This window comes from Protopterus annectens, chromosome 6.part0, assembly GCF_019279795.1.
Source record: "Protopterus annectens isolate FY-2018-M chromosome 6.part0, PAN1.0, whole genome shotgun sequence".
NCBI lineage: Eukaryota > Metazoa > Chordata > Ceratodontiformes > Protopteridae > Protopterus > Protopterus annectens.
Window position 1 is genome coordinate 188808394 of NC_056737.1, and position 23161 is coordinate 188831554.

At 41.3% G+C, this 23161-nt stretch overlaps 1 protein-coding gene across 1 annotated transcript in view; it reads left to right on the forward strand.

Moving 5' to 3' along the window:
• ZC2HC1C (zinc finger C2HC-type containing 1C) overlaps window positions 1-20127 on the forward strand; it is a 206594-nt gene extending 186467 nt beyond the window's left edge. Inside the window, exon 3 of the mRNA XM_044073910.1 lies at window positions 19099-20127. Within this exon, the coding sequence (XP_043929845.1) occupies window positions 19099-19353 (255 nt within the window). The 3' untranslated portion in view covers window positions 19354-20127. The remainder of the gene's footprint in view (window positions 1-19098) is intronic.
• Window positions 20128-23161: the final 3034 nt, after the last annotated feature.

Sequence of the window (23161 nt, forward strand, 5' to 3'; positions counted from 1 at the left end):
CTGCTCATCTCCCATCTTACATTCTACTACTCTGCGTATCCATTTATCAGTCACCCTCTCCAGAACTTTCATGCAGTGTGATAGGAGTTTGATGCCTCTGCACTGCCCACCGCTGTGGATGTCCCCTTTGTTCTTGTACACTGGCACGAGTATGCTTATTCTCTAGTTATCTGGGATGCGCCTTTCTCTCCACACTGCTATTAGTACCCCCAGGAGCCATTTCTCCCCTATCTCACCCAACATCTTTATCATATCTGCTGTGACCTCATCTAAGGCTGCTGGTTTCCCTGACTTCATTTTCCTTAGTGCTGTTCTAACTTCTTCTAGGGTGGGCTTCTCTTCTTCTCTCATTGTAGGCTGTTTTTGGGGCAGTACAGTTTCTGTGGGGTTTCCTTCATTCAGAAGATGCAGGAAATACTCCTTCCATCTGCCGTTGAACTCCTGTGGACTGGTGAGCAGGTTGTTGCTGGCATCCCTTATAAAGGGGGCCTGACTATCATCTTTATCTTTCTGTCTTTGTCCTGCAACCTGATATAATGTCTTTGTGCCACTTACTAAGTCACTTTCCGGAAGATTGTAGAGTGCATCCAATGCCCTATTTTTTGCTATTGCAAATTCTTTCTTAGCCAACCAGTAGTCCTTCCTAGCCTAGTCTGTCTTTTCTATCTCCCACTTCTTCCTGCGCTCCTTCTTTTTTTTTTTTTTTTTTTGATGACTTCCTGGACTTCTGCATTCCACCACCAGCTTTCCTTATGTAACTTATTTCCATACCTGGCTCAGCCACATATCTTTTCTGTAGTCCTAACATGCTGTTTTTAGGTACTGCCATTCTTGTTTAACTCCACCTATTTCCTCTTCTTCATGGGGTGCTAAAGCCCTGAGTAATTCCTTGAACTGTTGTACTTTCTCTCCAGTCAATTTCCAGGTCTTCAGCCTGGTCTCTGTTGACCTTAGAGCCTTCCTCTGACCACTGCTTGCAGCTGATTGTGGCAACTAGTGGTTTATGCTGTGGGCTGACTGTTTCATTGGGGTGACTTTGCAATCATGGATTCTACCCCAGTGGCTTTTCCTTACAAGGAGGAAGTCTATCTGAGTTGCATGTTGGCTACTCTTGTATGTGATCTTGTGACTGTCTCTCTTTCTGAACCATGCGTTGGCTACTATCAAGCCATTTGCCAGACAGAAGTCTAGAATGGCTTGTCCTTCTTTATTCCTTTTGCCCCACCCATATAGACCCAAGCAGTCCTCATATCCTGTTCTTTCTGTCCTGATATGTGCATTCACGTCACCCATTATCAACCCCAACTCATGTTATTTTATTTTATTTATTTATTTTATTTTATTTTATTTTACATTTGTTGACCGGGCTAGTCCAGCTGGATATATGTCCATTTTCAGTGGAGGCCCGGGGAGAAAAGCTCCAAAAGTTATAACAGGTAAGGGGAATACAGAAAAAATACATAGAAGATACACATATCAAAACAAAACAAATAATTGCAATACACAATTTATAATATCATCCCGTAGTCTAAAATAATACATAGTCATAAACATTTTTTTTTTTTTTTTTTTTCCCATAGTATATATGAGATAAGTTGTATTTACAAGGATATTATGTCCATGGGGATCAGTCAGGATGTGTTATAGTGAGAAGGAAATATTGAGGTAGAGGAAAGGAGGAAGAAAGGTTAATCAGGATTGGTACAGGAGCAAAGCCAGTGTTTATTAAGATGGATTTTCAGTTGTTTTTTAAAGAGTGGAAGACTGGACAAAGATAAGATATTAAGTGGAAGTTTGTTCCACGTTTTGCCAACTGAGTTTGAAAAAAGACAATCTCCTGCAGCATTATTGGGTTTGGTACTATTAACTAGTAGTTTGTTTGAAGATCGTAGTTGTTTCAGATTGTTGTAGGGAGTAAGGAGGTTAGAGAGTATTGGTGTTTTGGATGGTTGATATAGAATGTTGTGAGCTATTGAGAGCTGTTGATAAGTAAGTTTGTTAGGAAGTTCAAGCCAGTTTAGTTGTTTTAAGTTCAGACAGTGGTGAGTTCTAAACTGCGATCCTGTGGCAAATCGAGCAATATTATGGTAAGATGAAGCAAGTTTCTTAAGGTTACATTTAGAGAGATTTGTGTAAATAGGGAAGCATATAGAAGGGTAGAGAGGAGGTGAGATTGAGCTAAGGTGGTCCGGGCTTCAGGTGTAAGGAAGGATTTGATTCTGTAAAGGGATCCAATCTTTTGTTAACTACTTTTATTGTGTTATTGATGTGACAGTCAAAATTAAGATTATTGTCAATAGTAATACCTAGTAGTTTTGTAGAAGAATCAGGAGTAATCTGAGTGTTGTCAGTGGAAGTAATAGAGAAGTTTAGGGAAGTAGTTTTATGGTAGGTGCAAACAGTAGTAGTTTGGTCATTTTGGGGTTAAGGAGTAGACAGCGGTCAGAGAACCACTTTTCAACAGTGGTAAAGGTTTCTTGGGTGAGAGGTTGAAGTTCTGTTTGAGAAGCAGCAGTACAGATTATAGTGGAATCGTCTGCATATTGTATGCAAGTGGTGTTAGGTATAGCTGACTGGAGGTCATTAATAAAGATAGAAAATAGAAGTGGGCCTAAGATAGACCCTTGAGGTACTCCTATAGAAATAGGAAGGAGGGTAGATAGTGAACTTTTCCAGAGTACTGCTTGCTGACGATTTTCAAGATAAGAAGTAAACCAAGTTAAGGAGGAGGGATCTAGTGCTTGAGATTTTAGTATGTACAGAAGAAGTTTATGATTAACCATATCAAAGGCTTTTGATAGGTCAATGAAGAGAGAAGATGAGAGTTTATTGATGTTGCGGTTATAGTTGATGGAGTTGGTAAAGGAGAGTAATGCAGTAGTGGTGCTGTGGGAAGGTCTGAATCCATGTTGACTATTGGCAAGTAGGTTATTATGGAGAAGGTGATTTAGTAGTTGTTTATGGATACATTTTTCCATGATTTTAGCTATAGGTGATAATAGTGCTATGGGTCGAAAGTTAGAGAAGTCATTAGATTTGCCCCCTTTGTGAAGGGGAATGATATGGGATATTTTCCAGATAGAAGGGACAATACCCTCCTTTATAGATCTATTTATTAGGATAGAAATGGGATAGGCAGTGGCTTTAGCTCCTATTTGCAGGTACTCTGCAGGAAGCTTGTCGGCAGATGGGGTGGTAGTCCTGTTTTATCTAGTAGGTCCTGTAACTGCTGTCTGAATGAACTCTTTTCCTCAGTATCACAACCCTGCTGTGGGGCATAGGCTGAGATTATGCATACTGCCCTATCGTTACACTGGAGTCTGATTGCCATGAGTCAGTATTTAATTCTGATGATATCCCTCACTGCCTTCTGAAGCCTCTCTCTCACAGTTCCTACACCATTTCTAGCCTGTCCCCCTCCTGAATAGTAGAGTGGATCCCAAGCCAAGGGCTTTGCTGCACTGCCCTTCCATTTCATCTCTTGGATACATAGGATGTCCAGCCTCCTCCATAAAGCCTAAAGCAAACTCCTAATTTTCCAATGCTGTACTGGACCCCAGAACTTGAAGCTGTAATTAACAATCAAAAGAAACCTAAGTTAAACCTTCCCTGGTGTATCCTGCCTTGATTTACCCTGGACTCATGCCTATTGAAACAACATAAAGCAAACACCTAATTTTCCAGTGCTGTACTGGACCCCAGAACTTGAAGCTGTAATTTACAATCAAAAGAAACCTAAGTGTATGTATCTATTTGTAAAGTCATCTGCACACCTAATAACAATATTGTAATCCAACATGTGCATGGTACCAGCCTACCACAGAGCCCACTCATCCTGTTCTCTCCAGTCCATCATTCCCCCCTTAGATGCCCGGACCCCTCCACTGCAGTAAACTAATCTGCCCACTGGATGGCGACATTTATCTACTTTAAATACTGTATTGGAAACTAAAACGCCATTAAATATTGTTTGTCCTTTACTGCTCTATTGCCCTTTCCCAACTCTGTACTAAGACATTGCTGAGTACAAGTACGTTACCTGATATTCTCTGTTCTACTCTGCTCTTTTGCCCTATAGTCTCCCTCCTTCCCCTCAGTCTTTCCTGGCAAAGCTGTACCTCACCCTGAGCCTTCTCTGACCTGTGCTGCTACTCCTCACTGATTGTTCCTCGCTGACTTGCTCTTCCATCTCCTTGGCTCAACCCGCTCCATTCGCCCTGTGGGCTCACTCCGCTCTCCTACCCTACCCCCATTCCCACACACCCCTGACATAATTTCCTTTATACTACACCCTTCCTCACCACACACCCCCAAGCCCCACCCAACTATCCCTTCCCCTCCCATCCAACTCCACCCTCCTCCTGCCACTTTACTCTCTACTCAGTATACCTCATCCCCTACCCCTCTCTTCCTCACCCTATCTGCATCTAACATCTACCTCAAACAATTACTCCTTGTATATCCCTTTTCTCACACTAGTATGCCTCACCTAATCTACAACCCACTATGCTATACCACTCCCTACTTCTGGCACTACTAGCTACCTCCACTCTTACAATTTTATACAACCTCACCTCCTACACCTTTCCCCTTGAACACTTCTTTCACCCACCCCACTTCTACTTGTCCACCCACTTTCAAGCAAAACAACTCACAATAAAGGGAAACCCAAGTGCCTCATACTCCTTGTTCCCAAACCACACACAATTCCTTCTCTCCTCTCTCTCTTGCTGTCAGGTGACATACATCCCAACCCTGGCCTAGCTCAACCTGCTTCCTCAGTTGCTACCCTCAAACATGTCACCACCCCCAACCATAATATCCCACCAAAACACATATCCTTTTACTCTATGAACCTGAGAAGCATAGTAAATAAAATGACTGACTTCCATTCTTGGATCTCACACCACTCTCCAGATATAATAACCGTTAGTGAGACTTGGTTAAAACCTCACATCCCCGATAGGGACATATTCCCTCCTGGTTATAACATCCTTCAACTAGACAGAACAAAAAGAAAAGGAGGTGGTGTTGTAATCCTGTACAGAGATAACCTTACACTTACTCCCATACCTTCCCCCTCCCCCAATTCCCCTGCTGAACTCCTTCTGGCCAACTACAGAATAAACCCCCACAACTCTCTATACATAGCTGCTCTCTACATCCCCACCCAGTGACAACCTCACTGTACTTGAAAATTTACTTTCCACTCTCACCTCAGACCTCCACAATGAGACTATCATAATGGGAAATGTCAATATCAACTGGTCCACCCTCATAACCATATCCCCCACTACCTCCATAAACCTACATGGTTTCTCCCAATTACTCACAACTGCAACCTACACCACCAAATCCGCCACCCACTCCTCCATACTTGATTGGATCCTTGTATCCCATCCTCGCAAATATCACTTCCCCAAAACCCTTCCTGATACCCGTAGCCACCACTCTCCTACCAAAGTCCTCCGCTTTACCCAACACACACTCAAACCCCACATATTTAAAACCTGCCATAAGGTAAAAACTTTGACCGAAATTAACTCAACTATCAGCTCTCCCTTATTGACTGGACCTTTCTCAAACATTTACCTCTTGAGGAAGCAGTCATGGGATTTAACAACACATTCCTCAGCATTTTAAACTCCCTGGCACCCTTACGCAAGATCAGTATTAAATCCACTGTGTCTCCCTGGCTTACTCCCTCCACTCTTTCACTTTTGGCACAGAGAGACACTCAATGGAAACTCTGGATCAAAACCAAACTACCCATTCACCTACAACAATACAGACAACTTCATAACCAGGCTAAGAAATCAAACAAAGATGACAAACAAATTACTATACTACCCCCCCCCCCACAATCACACCTTTACAACCCCAAAAAATTCTGGCATACTATAAACAATATCCTACATCCAGGTAACCCATCCACCCCCCACCCAAACTCAGCACTTACTCCTCATTAAAAAACTGCTACTAACTTCAACTCTTACTTCATAGAGTCAATTTGCAAACTTATGAACCACTCCAACACCAACACCACCCACCTGCCTCCCCCCAATCATCCTAACCCCTCACCTACTTTCAACCTACAAACAGTATCTACCTCTTACATAAAATCACTGCTCCTTAAGTTCAAACCTTGCTCTCCCTCCACTTTTTCAACAACTAGCTGCTAACTCCATAGCCCTACCCATCACTATCCTCATAAACAGATCTATTACTGAAGCTACAGTCCCAGTCATCTGGAAGAAGTTTTACACTATACCTGTCCGCAAGGGAGGTAACTCCACTGAACTAACTAACTACAGGCCTATTGCAATACTATCCCCCCTATCCAAGATCCTGGAAAAATGTGTATACAAACAAATTCTCCAGTACCTCACCCAAGACAACTTAATTACCCCTACCCAACACGGTTTCCGTCCTGGTCGTAGCACTTCTACAGCTCTCATCTCTTTCATAAATATTATTGCTCAAGCTAGGGAACAAAATAAACTTTCATCTTGTCTCTTTCTTGACCTATCAAAAGCATTTAATACTGTCCACCACCCATTACTCATAGAGAAACTCTCCCACCTAAACCTATCACCTCCCTCTATCTCCTGGTTATCTTAGTAACTGCTCCCCAATATGTCAAATGGGATTCAGCTATCTCCCCAGAACTTCCAGTACTGATGGGAGTTCCCCAAGGATCAGTCCTAGGACCACTGCTTTTCAACATTTTCACCAATCAGTTATCTAGCTCTACTCCACACTCATCCCTAATGCAATATGCTGATGACTCCACAGTCATCACTATTGCAGACACACTTCCCTTACTCCAGTATAAAACTCAGGAATCCTTCTTGTCTGTCGAGATCTGGCTCAACCAAAATCATCTAATCCTAAACCCAAAAAAGACCAAACTCCTTCTCTTTCTTCCAAAAACAATGACCCACCTGAAACCAAACTTCTCCATCTCCTCCCACAACAACACACCCATTATGGTGGAAAATCACACTAAACTACTTGGGGTCATCATTGATGACCAGCTAAAATTTGACCAGCATGTACTAAACAACATCAAGAAAACCCACCAAAAACTCGGCCATCTTTACAGAAACAAAACCTTTCTCTCCCCTCAAACAGAAATTGCTCTATCACATGCCTACCTTCTTCCAACCCTTCTCTACGGCTCTCAGATTCTCACCAACCTGCAGACCTCTCTTACGACCAAACCTGAATCCACCTTTAACAAAGTAGCAAAATTTGCTGCTGAACTTCCTTGCTCCTCTCACCACTGTCTTGCTCTACAAAAACTGAAATGGTTAGAGCTCCCTCACAACCTTACTCTCTCCCAGCTCCAAATAATCCATTCCATTCTATACCAGCCCACATTCTGCCCTGCAATATCACCCATCATCTCATCCTACACCCCAACTAGGACACTCCGGAGCTCTGACCAGCACCTTCTGATCATAACCAAACCCAAACTCAACATAGGAAAAAAACTGTACAGCTATTACCCCACCAAACACTAGAATAAACTCCCACTGGACATACATAACTCTACATCCAAACTTCTATTCAAAAAGACTGTGAGAAATCACTTTAGCTTAAATAAACTCTGCTTCTGTTGTCAGCCCCCCCCCCCGACTAACCCACCTCTCCAGCCCAATCTCTCACTTCTTTTTCTCCTGCTAGTACCTAACACTACCTCCTTCTAAACTCACCCTCCCTTCTTCCCCACTAAACCCTTTTCCTACTCCTACCCCTTACTGTCCTTTACTATATCTGTCTCCTCACCAGTAGAATGGTCAACAACTACTGTTGCATTCTTATCTCTCCTTCACTGATACCCAATCACTCCTTACTAGTTTCCTCTCTCTTTACATTAAATTCAATTTTTCCTGGACTAACTACCTTAATATACATAGCTAGCCAACATTGTATATAATTTGTAATCAGTATTATCATTGTATACTCGCTTTACATTTTTATGTATTTTTCTTGTGTACTAGTAAATGTTTTTATTCTTGTAACTTGTATATATTTTGTAACTCTGGAGCTTTTCTCCCCGGGTCTCCACTGAAAAAGGGTCTCGGCCTAGATGGACCAACCCAGTCAACAAATGTCAAATAAATTAATAAATAATCAATGTCATCCACTTCCAAGCTGCATCCTGTCAGTGAACCTAGCAATTCTCAGTTCATGTTTGGCAGGTTGGTTGGTTTTACGTCCAGCTTTCGCTCAACAGAGCTATCACAGGTAACCCAGACTGGGCCACTAGACACCTGCTGGCCAGTAGCTTATTGAGCTAGGGCTGCTGGGCTTTATGGCTGCTGGCCAATAGAGGTACATATACCCCTCCCACCATTAAAAAGGGTCCTTGGCATAGGTCAGAGTAGGCTGGGTCCTCAAGCCACTTATTACCGGTAACTGCCCATGCCCATTTTGACAACATTAGTCAACATGACCGAATCACCTAGAGCCATATTTTACACCATTGAGTGGCTAGCCCTGCCATGGCATGCAGTCTGTGATCCGTGTTCTCCTATCTTGAGGATATTGCGCACCACAGTAGATGCCCAAAGCAGTTGGTCTGTACAACTCTTCTCCATATAGGGCACCATGCAGAGTCTGTGCTGCTGCCCATAGCTCAATTCATTGGTGAGTTTCAGATGGAAACACTCAGCATGTTTTTCAGACGTGGGGCACAGTGAGAACGTGCAAACGCCAAACATTGGTCGGAGGTCAGGATCGAAACTCATACCTTGTGCATGGAAAGCAAAGACCTTAACCATTATACCAACTGGTCTCTTATGTTGATATGGTTTGCTTTCTTTTATCTAAATGTATGTTTGCCTATGTTTTCGTTCGATTTAATACAACTGAACTTCTTCAGAAATACACCCACATGTATCACTAAGTATAAATACCTAATTAAAGACATCACATGTAATTTGTGACCAATCAATATGTATAGTGAATGTTCTAATAAATATTTATGAACAATTTTTTAAAAAAGAACTTAAATAAAAAAAAAAATATATATATATATATATATATATATATATATATATATATGTAAGAATATAAATATTGAAATATATGCATATACATAAAAATACATGTAGTGTTATCAAAATAACAATGGATGTTCAAACCTCTATTGAAAAAACATATATTAAAATTTCATATGTTAAAATCTCTGTGCCTGTAAAAAACATTTAATATTAATCATGTCATTTAAGCCAGGAAACTGGTCAGCGTTTAACATAATTTGCCATATAGCTTCGCGACACTCTAGAAGTGTTTTAAAATCTCCACTGAAAAGTGCATCGTTTACCCTTTCTAACACAAAAAATGAAAACTTTTTGAACACAGGACACTCCAAAGAGTGCCTGGCCAAAGCATTGGACGTATCCTTTTTCTTAATGGCCAATGTGTGTTAATAAATGCGTTTATTTAATGTACGTATAGTTTTCCCAATGTAAAAGTGTTCACATGAAGTACATTGAGCTAAATAAACTATATTAGTAGTTTTACATGTATAGTGCCCCTTTGCTGTGAGGGTCCTATTGTTGTGCTTGAGTGTAACTGTAGATGTCCCATTAACAAATCTACATTGTTTACAAGATAAACAGGGAAAAGTACCAGGAGTAAGATTGTAAGTAGAACCAACATTTTTAGATCCTTTCTCTAAAATCATCTTGATGTTGGACACTTTTCTGTAACTAAACACTGGACGATCACCTAAAACCTTAGCCAGTTCAAAATTACCTAACACTACTTTCCAATTATTGGAAATAATCTCTCTATTGATACCCATTTCATTAGTGATAGGTACAGAAAAGGACAAATTGTAATTGTCCTTGGTGTGATCTAGTACTACAACTGTGTTAGAATAAGTGTCTCCAGTCAAAGTCAAAATGGGACTTGCAATATTAGCTCTCAATACAAAAACTTCACCAATAATCTGATTTAACCAACAAGATCCATATCCTCTGTCTATAAAAAAAACTTTTTAACTTGGACATTTCATCCAGAAAAATGTCATCACTACTGGTTAAACGACTGTGCCTTATAAAATGTCCCTTGACCACACCTCACTTCATGTAATTAGGATGTAAACTGTCATGATGTAAATATTGATTTACAAAGGTGGATTTTCTATAGATACTAAATTGGAATAATCAATGGTCAAATGCAGATCCAAATAATCTATAATGCTACCAAACCCTCCCAAAGTGAATCTTAGGGAACTGGTTGTGCAATTCAGGTCCCAAAGGAAAGTGGAAAAAGAGTCAATGTCTCCCTTCCATTAAAATATTAGGTCATCAATGTATTGCCTGTAAAATAAAATGTTGTGAGCCAAAGGGTGAGTGACCAAAAATTTGGTCTCTTAAGTTGCCATGACCAAATTGGCAAAACTAGGTGCTAAACGTGCACCCATAGCAACTTCTGATGTTTGCTGGAACAGTTCTCCTTCAAACCTGAAAAAATGTCTTTAATTAGGTATTTATACCTAGTGATACATGTGGGTGTATTTCTGAAGAAGTTCAGTTGTATTAAATCGAACGGAAATTTTAACATAAGGTTGTGGTGTCCGTTTTGTTCCCTCACTGGCAGCGTTTTTAGTTACTTGGTTTGGATTTTGCATTTTTGGTTGTATGTTTGCCTATGTCTTAAGTGATAATTCAATAAAGGTGTTTAAAAAAAGAGGATTCCAAGAATTTTGTGTTATTGATGCTAATATTTGCTCCATTTGAACCAGCTAACTTTGCTGACTTGAGGTTCTTAACACAGAGCACAGCTTTACTAATTATTCTGACCTCTGCAAGAAGGGTATCCATGTTGCAAGTGTTTATGGTGAGTCAACCTATCTCATTTTCCACAGGGACAAGGTTTCTTTGAGAACTAATCCTTCTTTTATGCATAAAGTTGTATCTGATTTTACTTTTTCTTTTACTTCAAGGCAAACTGTCCTTCTCCCTGTTTTCTTTCCTGAACCTAAAAATGAGAGAGAAAGGGTACTCCATACTTTGGATATGCACAGGCAACTTAGGTACTATCTTGATATCTTTCATCTCTTTGGATCTGTTGTTCATTTTTATAAAGGTAAAAAGAAGAAGGGACAACCTGTGTCAAAACAGACTATTTCCAAATGGTTGTCTAAGTAGTAGTAAGTAAATAGTAACAGCCTGCATTTAATTGCTGGAACCTGTGTTCTGACAGACTGCCTTCCAGACTGTCTGCAAATATACAGAGCTGAGTATATTTTTTGGTTATAGACTTTGTTAATTGTTGCTTAGATCTCTGTTGAAACTGTTGTCTCCCTGTTCTGAGAGACTGATCTGCTATTATACAGAGCTGAGTATATTTTTTTGGTTTTACAGTTTGTACTGTTAGTTGTTGCTTAGATCTCTGTTGAAACTATTTTGTTCCACCCACTCTCCCTATTTTTGGTTTGTAGTTTAAATTTGGTAGCTTTTGCAGTTGCCCGCCCCACTGTAGATTTTATCTAGGACACTCCCCCAGTCCCATCTCTTTACCACACTCTACCTAATAAACTCTTTCTGCATTTGCTTTTAGTCCTTTTTAATTTAATTGCATTTTTTAAACTGTGTTTGGTCTAATATTGCTACATACTCAAGTGTGCTAGCTTGAACTGCATGTGAATTGTTTTTGCTACTTTTCTGTAAAAAAAAACTGTAAGCCTGTTTCCTACCTTTCCTGTAACTAGTGTTCCAGATACAGATTTGCTGTATCCTGGACTGTATGTAAGCTTCTGAGCCTCCCAAGCCTTTCTGTGTTGGAGGAAAGCCTTCTAGCTTATCAGTGGGAATAGTAAGCACTAGGTAACCTGTCTACCACATAAGGAGTGGTTCTGGCCCAGAAACTGTAGTTATTGGCCGTTTGGGCAATCTCTTCCATATCTCTCAGCTTTCTGATTTGAAAGCCTGCATTTGCACTTGTTTCTGTCCTGTAACTCGTCTGGTGCAGATACAGATTCTTAGTTTTAGCACTTAAATTTGCTTATTTATGCTCAGCACTTGTTCAGAACTTGTAAGCACTAAATAAGCTGCTAATTACTATAGCACTCAGTCTTCCTCATTACCTAGAGGAAAACAGTTTTTGTACTTACTTTTCTCACTTGCTTAGAAAAAAACAGCTCGTGTACTAACTTTCCTCACTTATCTAGAGGAAAATAGTTTTTTATTCAGGCATGTCCAAGGGTCAGCTCTCAGTGTTCTCTCCTGTCTATCTGATGAATCTGGGCATTTTGAGGCAATGTAGAAATTGCCTCATGTACACAGACAACCCTCTCTTCCTACCACCCAACACTACAACCTGTGAGAGATGCACTTATCTAGCCAAACTGGAGGTAAAGCTCTCTCCAACTAAGACTGAACTTGACAGTCATGAGGAGAAGGTAAACATTTGCACCACACCACACTCATCACATAGTCTCACTAAATCTACACCACACATAGTAACACAAAAACATTTGCGGAGGCTCTCAATAATAATCTGTCTAAGCAACAGAGACCTCCAAAGCAGAAATGCAAGCAACCTCCATCCCCTAACACAACCCAAATGACACATAGCCCACAGACTCAGTGTGCCACTCAATCACAGCCAATAAGGCAAAACAACGTACCCAACACACTAGTCATAGCTGACTCTATAGTCAGGCACACTGATGTCCCACTCACCAGGTTAAACAAGGAGAAGGTTACTGTCAGCTGTCTGTCGGGTGCCAGGATCCGCCACATAACCCAAGCACTCAGGTCACTCCACAACAAGTACAAATATGACTCTGTCATTGTCCATGTTGGTGTGAATGACCTGAGACGTACCTCCCTGGACTACATGAAAAGAGACATGGAAGAGCTCTCCGATCTTGTAGCCCAGGCAGGTATGACCCTAGCCCTGAGTAGCATTCTGCCATTGCCCTGAATTATACTGCAGTACAAGGACAAAATTATTGCACTTGAACAATTGGCTAAGCTTCTGGTGTCATTCTAAGGGGGATCCAGTATCTGTCTGCTTGGGATGACATAGTCGACAGACCGCAATGCTTTGCCACAGATGGCCTGCCCCTGTCACCCCTGGGATTCCGGATACTGGCTAAGACTCTTGCTGCCCTTATAGTGCCTTTTTTAGGCAAGGTTCAAATAACAAAATTCACCACCATAACAGGAACAGGCAAGCAAAAACTGAGGGTAATGCTACTCAATGCCAGAAGTCTAAATCTCAAAATGCACTTACTCGAGGCACTACTTAAAATTGAGAACATCGATATCTGTGCAGTGACTGAGACCTGGTTCAAGGCTCCAGAGAGCACCCCTGCACTACCAGGCTACCACACCACACTTTTCGGCCATGTAACCTGGACCGAAACACCAAAAGCGGAGGTGTGACCTTATTCATTAAGGATATCCACACCTCCAAGCTAGTTGCTCAGCATAATGCATCCGAGGTTATCCAAGTGCAACTAACTCTGGGCAAAACTACAATCCAAACTGTAGCTTGCTACAGATCCCCCACCATGCCCCAGGATTCCCACTCTTCTTTTCTTGATGTACTGGAAAATATTAGGGTTCAACCAAACACCCTAATAATGGGCGACTTCAACTACCCCACCATTAACTGGGAAAACTACTCGTGTACCAACTCTTTAACTCAACGCTTTCTGGAATTCATAAACTCCAATGCCCTGGATCAACTTATCTACACCCCCACCAGGGGCAACAATATCCTAGACCTTGTCATTACCAACATGAGTGACTGGTGTTCCACACCTGAAGACAACTCCTCATTGGTCCGACCTGACCATAAGCTAATCATCCTTGATATCCACATCAAGCCCCCCCCCATTAAGAAAACCATGGTAAAAAATTTCCCCAAAGCCAACTTCATGTTTCTTAAGAAGAAGTGGTGAACTTCATGACACCCATGCAGATGAACAATACAGTTACAACTGCTGAATCATACACAAATGCACTCTATAAGCACTTACACGAGTGCATGGATCGTGCTATCCCAAACAGAACCAAGACACTATCCTCCAAAAAAAGGAAGCCAATCTGGTGGTCCCCTGCCATAAACAAACTGTACAACAGAAGGAAGAAACTGTTGCAAAAGAGAATAAAATCCCATGAGTGGAGAAGCTCCCTGGTCAGCCTCAGTAAGAAGATGAGATCCTCCAAAGCTAGCTACAAAAACAAAATCACCACTAATTCTAAGGACAACCACAAAGCATTCCATAGCTGTGTCAAGAATCTCAATGGCAACACCCAGATCTGCTCTGAGTTACTGCACAAAGGCACGAAAATTACAGAACCAATTGATATTGCTAACATCCTGGCAGATAGGTTCAGTGCTAACTTTACCCCCCCCCCCCTCACCCCCTAAAGGGCCCATATCTATACAGGAAGAATGCAGAGTCCCTGTAATCACAACTACGCAGGTAAAAGCTGCACTCTCTAAAGCCAAAAACACAGCATCCATGGGACTGGACAACATCCCAGGCTGCGTTTTACATGAACTTCAGAATGAACTGGCTCCCCACTTAAGCACCATGTTCAGTAATAGCCTCGCATCAGGCTTTGTGCCCATTGAATGGTGCACAGCAGCAGTTATCCCACTCCACAAAGGGGGAGCCACCACTGATCCCAGGAACTATCGACCTATTAGCCTGACGAGCCTGGTCTACAAGGCCATGGAATGTATCATCATGGAACTCATAAAGAAAAATATTGGTAACCTCCAAACTCTGGATCCCACCCAGCTTGGGTTTGTGAAAGGCAGATCATGCCTCCTGAATCTGATCGACTTCTTTGAGGCAGTCACCAAAGCCATAGATGAGGGTAAGGTGGTTCACACAGCTTATTTTGACCTCACCAAGGCTTTCAACACCATGCCCCCATTCTGGAATTATAGCTAAACTCACTAAACTAGGTATAAATCCCTACATCACAAGATGGGTTGCCAACTGGCTCACTGACAGAACCCACACTAAAAGTTGCAGACTCCAAATCTGACCTCAAAGCAGTGACAAGTGGAGTATCACAGGGTTCCGTCCTGGGACCTCTCCTGTTTGGTATCTACTTCTCTGAAGTACAGGCTAACACAGAAGGCCTCTGGCTAATGAAGTACACAGATGACTGCAAACTAGGAGCCATAGTCAAGTCCCCAAATGATGTGGACATCCTAGAGAAGGGCCTCGCTGTGACAGATGCCTAGTGTCAGAGCCATGGCCTCAAGCTCAATGCCAAAAAGTGCAGTGTCATCCCTTTGGTAAAAACTCTGTACCCATGAACTACCACATAGGCAGCAATCTACTTAACACCAAATGTGTGATAAGAGACCTTGGGACCCAGGGGGACAGTAGTCTATCCTTTGATAATCACATCGCCACAGTAGTCAGGAAGTCCTTCTATGTGGCACACCTCATCATAAAAGGGTTCTCATCCAGGAAAAACAGAGGTAAATGTTCCCCTCTACTTGACACTCATTAGACCCATTATAGAGTACAACGCCCCTTTTGGAATGTACCTCACAAGACATTTGCAGCAGCTGAAAAGGCCACAGAAGTACATCACAAAGAAGATTACTGGCCTCAAACAAATGCCCTACACTGACCGCCTTAAAAAACTCCAGCTTTACTCCATAGCATATTGCCTACTCTGAGGTGATCTCTGCCTAACATATAAAGCTATGTCAAACCCAGAGCTGTTGGACATGCTACACCTAAAGAAATCCCAATCCCTTCCAGCTACAAGCTCTAGGGACCTAAACCTTGTCACCACAATAAACAGGACATGCTGGAGGGATAGATTCCTGTCCCAGAGACTTCCCATATTCTGGAACAGGCTACCCATCTATGTCAAGCAAAGTTCTTCATTAGCACTCTTCAAGAAAAATCTTGATGAGTGGATGGGAAATAGGAAATACACCCCAGGGATCACTTCTGTGTCTCTGCTCGACAGTGGCACAGGAAAATAACTTTCTTGGGCGGCGTAAGCCAGGGAACTTTGTTGGCTAGGCTTACGTACTTGGGTGGCGTAAGCCAGGGAACTTTGTTGGCTAGGCTTACGTAGGCCCTTAGGCCGATAGCCTAGTACCTACCTATGAACCTAAGGCTATTACCTTTTGTTATACTCACCATAACAAATTTATTATAGGAAAGGTCAAAGCCCACTGTACCAGGGCCTTGGCTTCATCTATGGCTGTTTAGAAGGGGTTGGATTCCAGACGTATTCTAGAAGATGCTACCAGGTCCTATGTACAAACTTTTATAAAGTGCTATAAGCTTGCTTCCTTTTCTAGGTCCAGATCAGGCTTTACTATGGACATTCTCCTGTGGCATCTGGACTCCTCTCCTTCCACCTTCCAGGGAAGTGTATGCTAGGGTAATCTACCCATGCAGCTAAGGCTACTGCAGCAGTGATCAATATGATGAACATAATATAGCTGAGCAAGCAAACTTACCATAACAGTAGATGTTAAAATGATCACTGCAACAGTAGCTGCTCCCTCCATCCCCCTTGATTTTTGGTGTGTTTTTATACCAGGGTGTGAACATTTATTTTTTATTGTTCCTAGCATTATCCTTTCAGGGCTCAGCCTCCATTTCTGTGTTGGCAGGAAAGCACTGAAGGGATTGGAGCCCAAACCTGTCTTTTAGTAAGCTCAAGCTGCCTGACAGTTTGGGCATGTGGAAGGTGCCCTGAAGCTTTGTAAGCTGGTTGGCTGTTATGTCCTTGTCAGGATATAACATGTATAACTATGGGTACTACAGCAATGATTATTTAAACATCTACTGTTATGGTAAATTTACTTACACAACTGTACTTTCCTACACAACAGCACTTCCTGAGGAAGTCTGATTGGCTGTTGTGTCCTTCTGTGAAATGAAAATGTGGTCCCCATACTAAGAGAACACATCCTTTGTAAGTCACTAAGTGTATTGTTTTATTGTATGACAAATATAAGACTTTAATGGGGAATATTCATGCCCATTCTACCAGATTAACCACTACAACTGCAGCTTTTCTTGAAAATATTTCGTCCCACACCGCTACATTGGCTTCTACTAATACAGCCAGTAAACATTGCAGCATTAGTGTCCAAGTTACAGGCAGGGCAGGCTTCACTCTCCTTCTTGGCATGTTGTAGGCCATTAGCCACTTTAGGAGATGAGGATGCACTACTAGAGAACTCATGATTCCTGCAGCAATGATCCTTATGATAAGCATACTTCATTTGTGAGAAGGTACCCACCCATACCAGTAGCAGTTTAGAAGCAGAATCACTTCTGATCCTGTACATTTGTCAGTTTGTTGAACCTGACACTTCATTAGGAGCCATTTATTAAAAGATACAACTCCTGATTCATCAAATAATAAAAAAAAACACACTGCTGCAAACAAATATATATTAATTCTGAGATCACACAACAGTGTGGGTAAGGAGAAACTAACCTTACTGCATTGTTCTGTGATCACCATTAATGAACCGCACCACAAAATTCTCACCAGTCACTCCATAAACACAAACCCCAGATCCAACACACTTTAACCTTCCAAGCTCCACAGCAGATAAGTCATACCATAGTTACACAGTTACAAGAAAGTACACAAAGATTAGCTATTAATGAAATGCATATTTCCTATGAAATGCATATTCTTCCTATACATTCGATTAATGTGCAGTGGCACTGTATTTGTATCTTGTTAATATTGTACCTGATACTGTATCGGTTTTGCTTGATTCATATAATATATATATATATATATATATATATATATATATATATATATATATATATATATATATATATGTGTGTGTGTGTGTGTGTGTGTGTGTGTGTATGTATGTATGTATGTAATATATGGGTCTACTTCAGAAGATTGAAAAACCAAAAGACTGAAAATTCAAAATACTGAATGATGGACTTTGCCCCTTCTCCACTGTTGGCCGATCTTGGAGTTGGGATATATAGTTTGCAGAGGTGTGGAGGAGTGCAGGGGGGCTTGCCCCCTGCATTAAAAATGTGTTCAGTATTTTGAATGTTCAGTCTTTTTGGATTCAGTCTTTTGGTTTGTCAGTCTTCTGAAGTAGACACATATATATAGATAGGGAGATGCTTCCTTTCCTTTGGGGATTGTGCTGTCTCAGAGTTAGTATATATAATTAGCAGGAGGTATAGGGTATGCAGGGGGTTTGTCCCCCTGCAAAAAATAATGTTATATTTTTACATCCGCCAAGGTTCTTACTTGGTACATGTGTATTAACAAGTTGATGTTCAGTTTGTCAGCCTTTTGCGGTTGACGTGCATACATACACACATATATATATATATACATACATATATATATGTGTTTTACTAGCTTCTTCTTTTACAGAAAGTGTGTTTTCGTTTATGGCTGGTTATTAGTAGAAATGTAATTTTGTTATTGCTTTGGATGCATAATTACGAGTCGAAAAATTATTCAACATGTAATGTTACACAATGGCAGCACAATGAAAAATGTTTTTGATGTTCAAGATACTGTACTGTAGACTGAGGTTGCTGCATTTGGGATTTCACTTTCCGCAGCCTGCAGAAACTTTGAATTAAGAAGAATCAAGTTTGGAGTGCCACGGTTAGAGTGGGCTCGTGCCCTGTAAAGAACATTGTTTTTTGCTTTGTTGACACCCAGTCTGCTAACACCCACAGAATTTAAAGGTGGATGTCAACAAAATAGTGGATGATCTGTAGTCATGTATTCTCTTGTTGCACCTGCCCTTTTCAAAATTATTGATCGACTGATAATTTGCTTTCTTTTGGAGCTCTGAAAAAGAACACAATCAGATGCATAGTATGCTGTGTTTTATGGTTAGACTCACTCAAATGAGTCACTGCTTGAAGTTGCAAATCAACATATCAGTTAGATGATGCTGCTGAAAATGATCAGACTAAGTACTAATGCCCAATGCTGGCTAAGTCTTAGTCATTTCATGATCCCTTCAGCAATTATCCTGCCTTGCATCATCTATATTATAATGAATTTACTTGCACAACTATTGCACTTTCTAACTGCTGTTTCTTCTCTTTTTCAGCCAAAGAAAAATGTCTGGAGACAGAAGCATGAATCTTTTATGAGGATGCTGAAGCAGGCACGAGATATACAGGGGAAGATCAAGCAAGGAGAAAAACTCTCTAACCTACCTCCACCCCCTCCAGATGAAAACCCAGATTACATTTGTTGCCCCCACTGCAGTCGTAGATTTGCTCCCAAAGTAGCAGAAAGGCACATTCCAAAATGTGAAACAATAAAGAGCCGCCCACCTCCACCACCCAGAAAGCAAAAATAAACTGTAACATGACTACTTTCAACAGGGTGGAAACTGGAGCTATGCATGTGCAACTGAAACTTTCCAGCATCTGTTTCTGCTCTAGATGCCATACTGAAAGGTAGATGTTAGACTGTACATTCCTTGGATATAGGACCATAATCAGAAAGCAAGTGCTGGCTTGCTTGAGTGTATGGCAAACCATTACCAGTGCATATAAACCCCTCTCTGCAAACATTTTTTACTTAAAAAACTATATATATATTTAACATAGTACTATGTGGTCCACAAGTGTATTGATTATCTTAGTGTTTTTCTTTTGAAGGCCAGTGTGCTTAGGTAACCAACAGTAGGCAATGGTCATTTAAAAGCTGACCAGACAGGAATGGTTAGGTATCCCAAGATTACTACTCTTTTTGACTAGGAGAGTACTATAACTGCCTGCTGCTGGACATCAGATAGTGTAACAGGTGAAAATTGCAAAATGTATGGATTGTCACCAGACCAGACTAGCTGTACCCTGACATGCATGTAAATGCATTAATTTACAAGCATTGCTGCACATTGGAAAAGGATCTGGTCCACCACTTGATGCTTATCTCCCATATCTCTGATGTGACAATTGACACATCATTAGATTGGACCAGTTTTAAGTGATGAATTACCAAAAATTGTATGATGTTAGTAATTGAGTATAAAGATGTTATAAGGAAAGAAGCTGTACCAAGAACTAAAGAACAGAAAAGTTATGGCAAAATCACATTTCACATTTGTTAAATGAGGAAGAAGTGACTGAAAAGTACAAAAAGAGTAAATGTAGATTAAGACTGCTTAGCTAATACTGTTTTTAACATTTCACAACTAAAATTGCTGCAACCAAAGATGTGTTGAGTGATTTCATTTAAAAGTAAATTTTGATACAGGTGTTTGTCTTTTGTTTTGTGCTTGTTGTCATTAGGGATAGCTTCATCAGGAATTTAAAGCCATAGAACACTGGAGCATTCCCACAGCTGCTGCCTTGTCTACCATCCTAGCAGTGAATTATATACTTTAGTAATGAGGCAGAAAAGAAGCACCACAAAATCTTGACTGAACTATCCAAGTAGTATTAATGGTCATACCAGGATAAGAACAAAGATCCAAATGTAACTCCTAGTATTAACACTGTAATCCATAATGAAAAGTCACTATATACTTCTTGACCACATACCTTGTAAGCTCTGTTCTATTTTACAGTGTCTTCACACTACAAAAAAATTAATTAGCAGTTAAAGCATGGGACATTTCCAAAGAAACCTAAACTGCTACTAAGCTCCATTCTAAAGATACTGCATTTCCATGTGACTTGAGTGTCTCAGTAAGTAGTCATGTTAGTCGATATACCTGCTGTTTTTCAAATCTCATTAATCCCATTTTAATGTTTCGAGTATTCTTCAGCTGCCACCATGACAGTCGGTTATGTCTATCTGCCTTTTTTTTTTTTTTAAAAGTACATTACACTCAGATGACCTAAGATTCTAGTCCCCCCCTTATTGCCAATTTGGGGTGGGTAGTGCAAAGTCCCTGATGTATTATATTGTAGGTGGGGTGAGATTTTTTTTCTTATTCCCTATCTGCTTTCCATTCCCCTTCTCCTTTGTATGTACAGAAATGTGCCTCAACAAGCTCTTTCGAGTGTGTATATTCTGATATTTAATTTGGTACAATTTATAAACCCATCAGTGAAACATTGAATAAAGGTATTAGTGCAGAAGTGGTATATTTAGATCTTTCTAAAGCCATTGTCAGTATCCCCCACAGTACTATAACAAACTCAGTGATTAAGTTGGACATTAATCCTTACATTATAGGTTCATAGGTTTATACTAGGCTATCTGCCCTAAGGCATTTATAAGCCTAGCCCAAATTTTTGTGGCTTACGCCACCCCTTATATGAAAAAATACTGTGCCCATTAGTTTGTTGTGCCTCTGTCCAGCAGTGACACAGATATGATTCCCGGGGTAAACCTACGATCTCCCATCCACAGGTCTAGATTTCTCTTGAACAGAGTCAGCGAGGTGCTCTGCCTCACATGGACCGGGATTTTATTTCACAGCATAGGGAGTCTCTGAGTGATAAATCTATCCCTCCAGCACGTCCTATTTATATCCGTGCTAAGGTTTAAGTCGCTTGCTCTAGTGGTTTTGGTGGATTTGGATTTTTGAGGTGGAGCATGTCCATTAATTCGGGTTGGACATGGCCTTGTATGTCAGGCACATGTCACCTCTGAGCAGACGGTATGCGACTGAATAGAGCTGGAGTTTCTTCAATCTGGCAGCATATGACAGATTTTGGAGTCCCTTTATCCTTTTGGTGAGGAACTTTTGGGGTCTCTCCAATTGCTGCAGATGTCGGGTGAGATACATCCCGAATGGGGCATTGTACTTTCGATCATTGGTCTGATAAGTGAAGAGTACAGGGAACAATGACCTCACTAGATCTGGATGTGAATCCCTTCATGATCAGGTGGGCAATGTAGAAGGTCTTTCTAACCACTTTAGCAATGTGAGTGTCAAAGAAAAGCCACTGTCAACCTGGGTCCCCAGGTCCCTGATAACCTCTTCTGTGCTTAGTGGATTGCCACCTATATGGTAGCTTGGGGTTACCTTGTTTTTCCCGAAGGGTATGACTATACATTTTTGGCGTTTAACTTCAGGCCATGGCTCTGGCACCAGCTATCTGTTTCCGTGAGTCCCTTCTGAAGGATATCCGTGTCCGATGCACTTTCCACTATGGCGCCCAGTTTGCAGTCGTCTGCAAACTTTGTCAGCCAAAGTCCTCCCATGTTGGCCTGTACTTCTGAGAAGTAGATGCCAAACAATAGGGGCCAAGGACCGAGCCCTGTGGGACACCACTTGTGACCGGCTTGGAGTCTGACACAGCGCCAGCAACTCTAACCCTGTGGGTTCTGTCCTTAAGCCAGTTTGCAACCCATCTTGTGACATATGGGTTTACATTTAAGCTGGTAAGTTTTTCTACAATACCGAGTGGGGTATTGAGTCGAAAGCCTTTGCAAGGTCAAGGTAGGCTGTATGGACTGCCTTTCCCTCATCAATGGCCTTGGTGACTGTTTCGAAGAAGTCGACCAAGTTCAAAAGGCATGATCTTCCCTTGACAAAGCCAAACTGGGTCGGGTCCAATGTCTGCAAGTCCCTTATATCTTTGTTTATGAGTTCCATTATGATCCTCTCCATAGCTTTGCAGACTAGACTTGTTAAGCTTATGGGGCGGTAATTACCAGGGTCCGTAGAGGCGCCGCCTTTGTGGAGTGGGACCACAGTTGCCGTACGCCACTCCTTGGGCACATATCCTGTGGTAAGGCGGAGATTAAACAGCTGCCTTATGTGTGGGTTTAATTCCTCATTTAGCTCGTGTAGCACACAGCCGGGGACACCATCCAGTCCCATTGATGCTGTGTTTTTAGCTTTAGAGAGAGCAGCTTTCACCTGCGCATTTGAGATGTCCGGGAGGCTACACTCGGCTGGGATAGTTATCTCTCCTTTAGGGGAGAGGGGTGAAGTTTGCACTGAACCTGTCTGCCAGTATGTTGGCAATGTCTGTGGGTTCAGTGATTTTGTATCATTTTGGACTAATTCTGAGCATATCTGGGAGTTTCCACCCAGGTTCCTAACATAGCTGAAAAAGGCCTTATGATTGTCCTTTGAATCCATGGCAATTTTTCTCTCAAAATTGGCCTTAGTTGATTTTATGAGTGCTCGTATTTTTTTACTAATAATGATCAGGGGTGACTTCCCTTTTATGGATTTTGTTCTATCATGTAATAGCTTT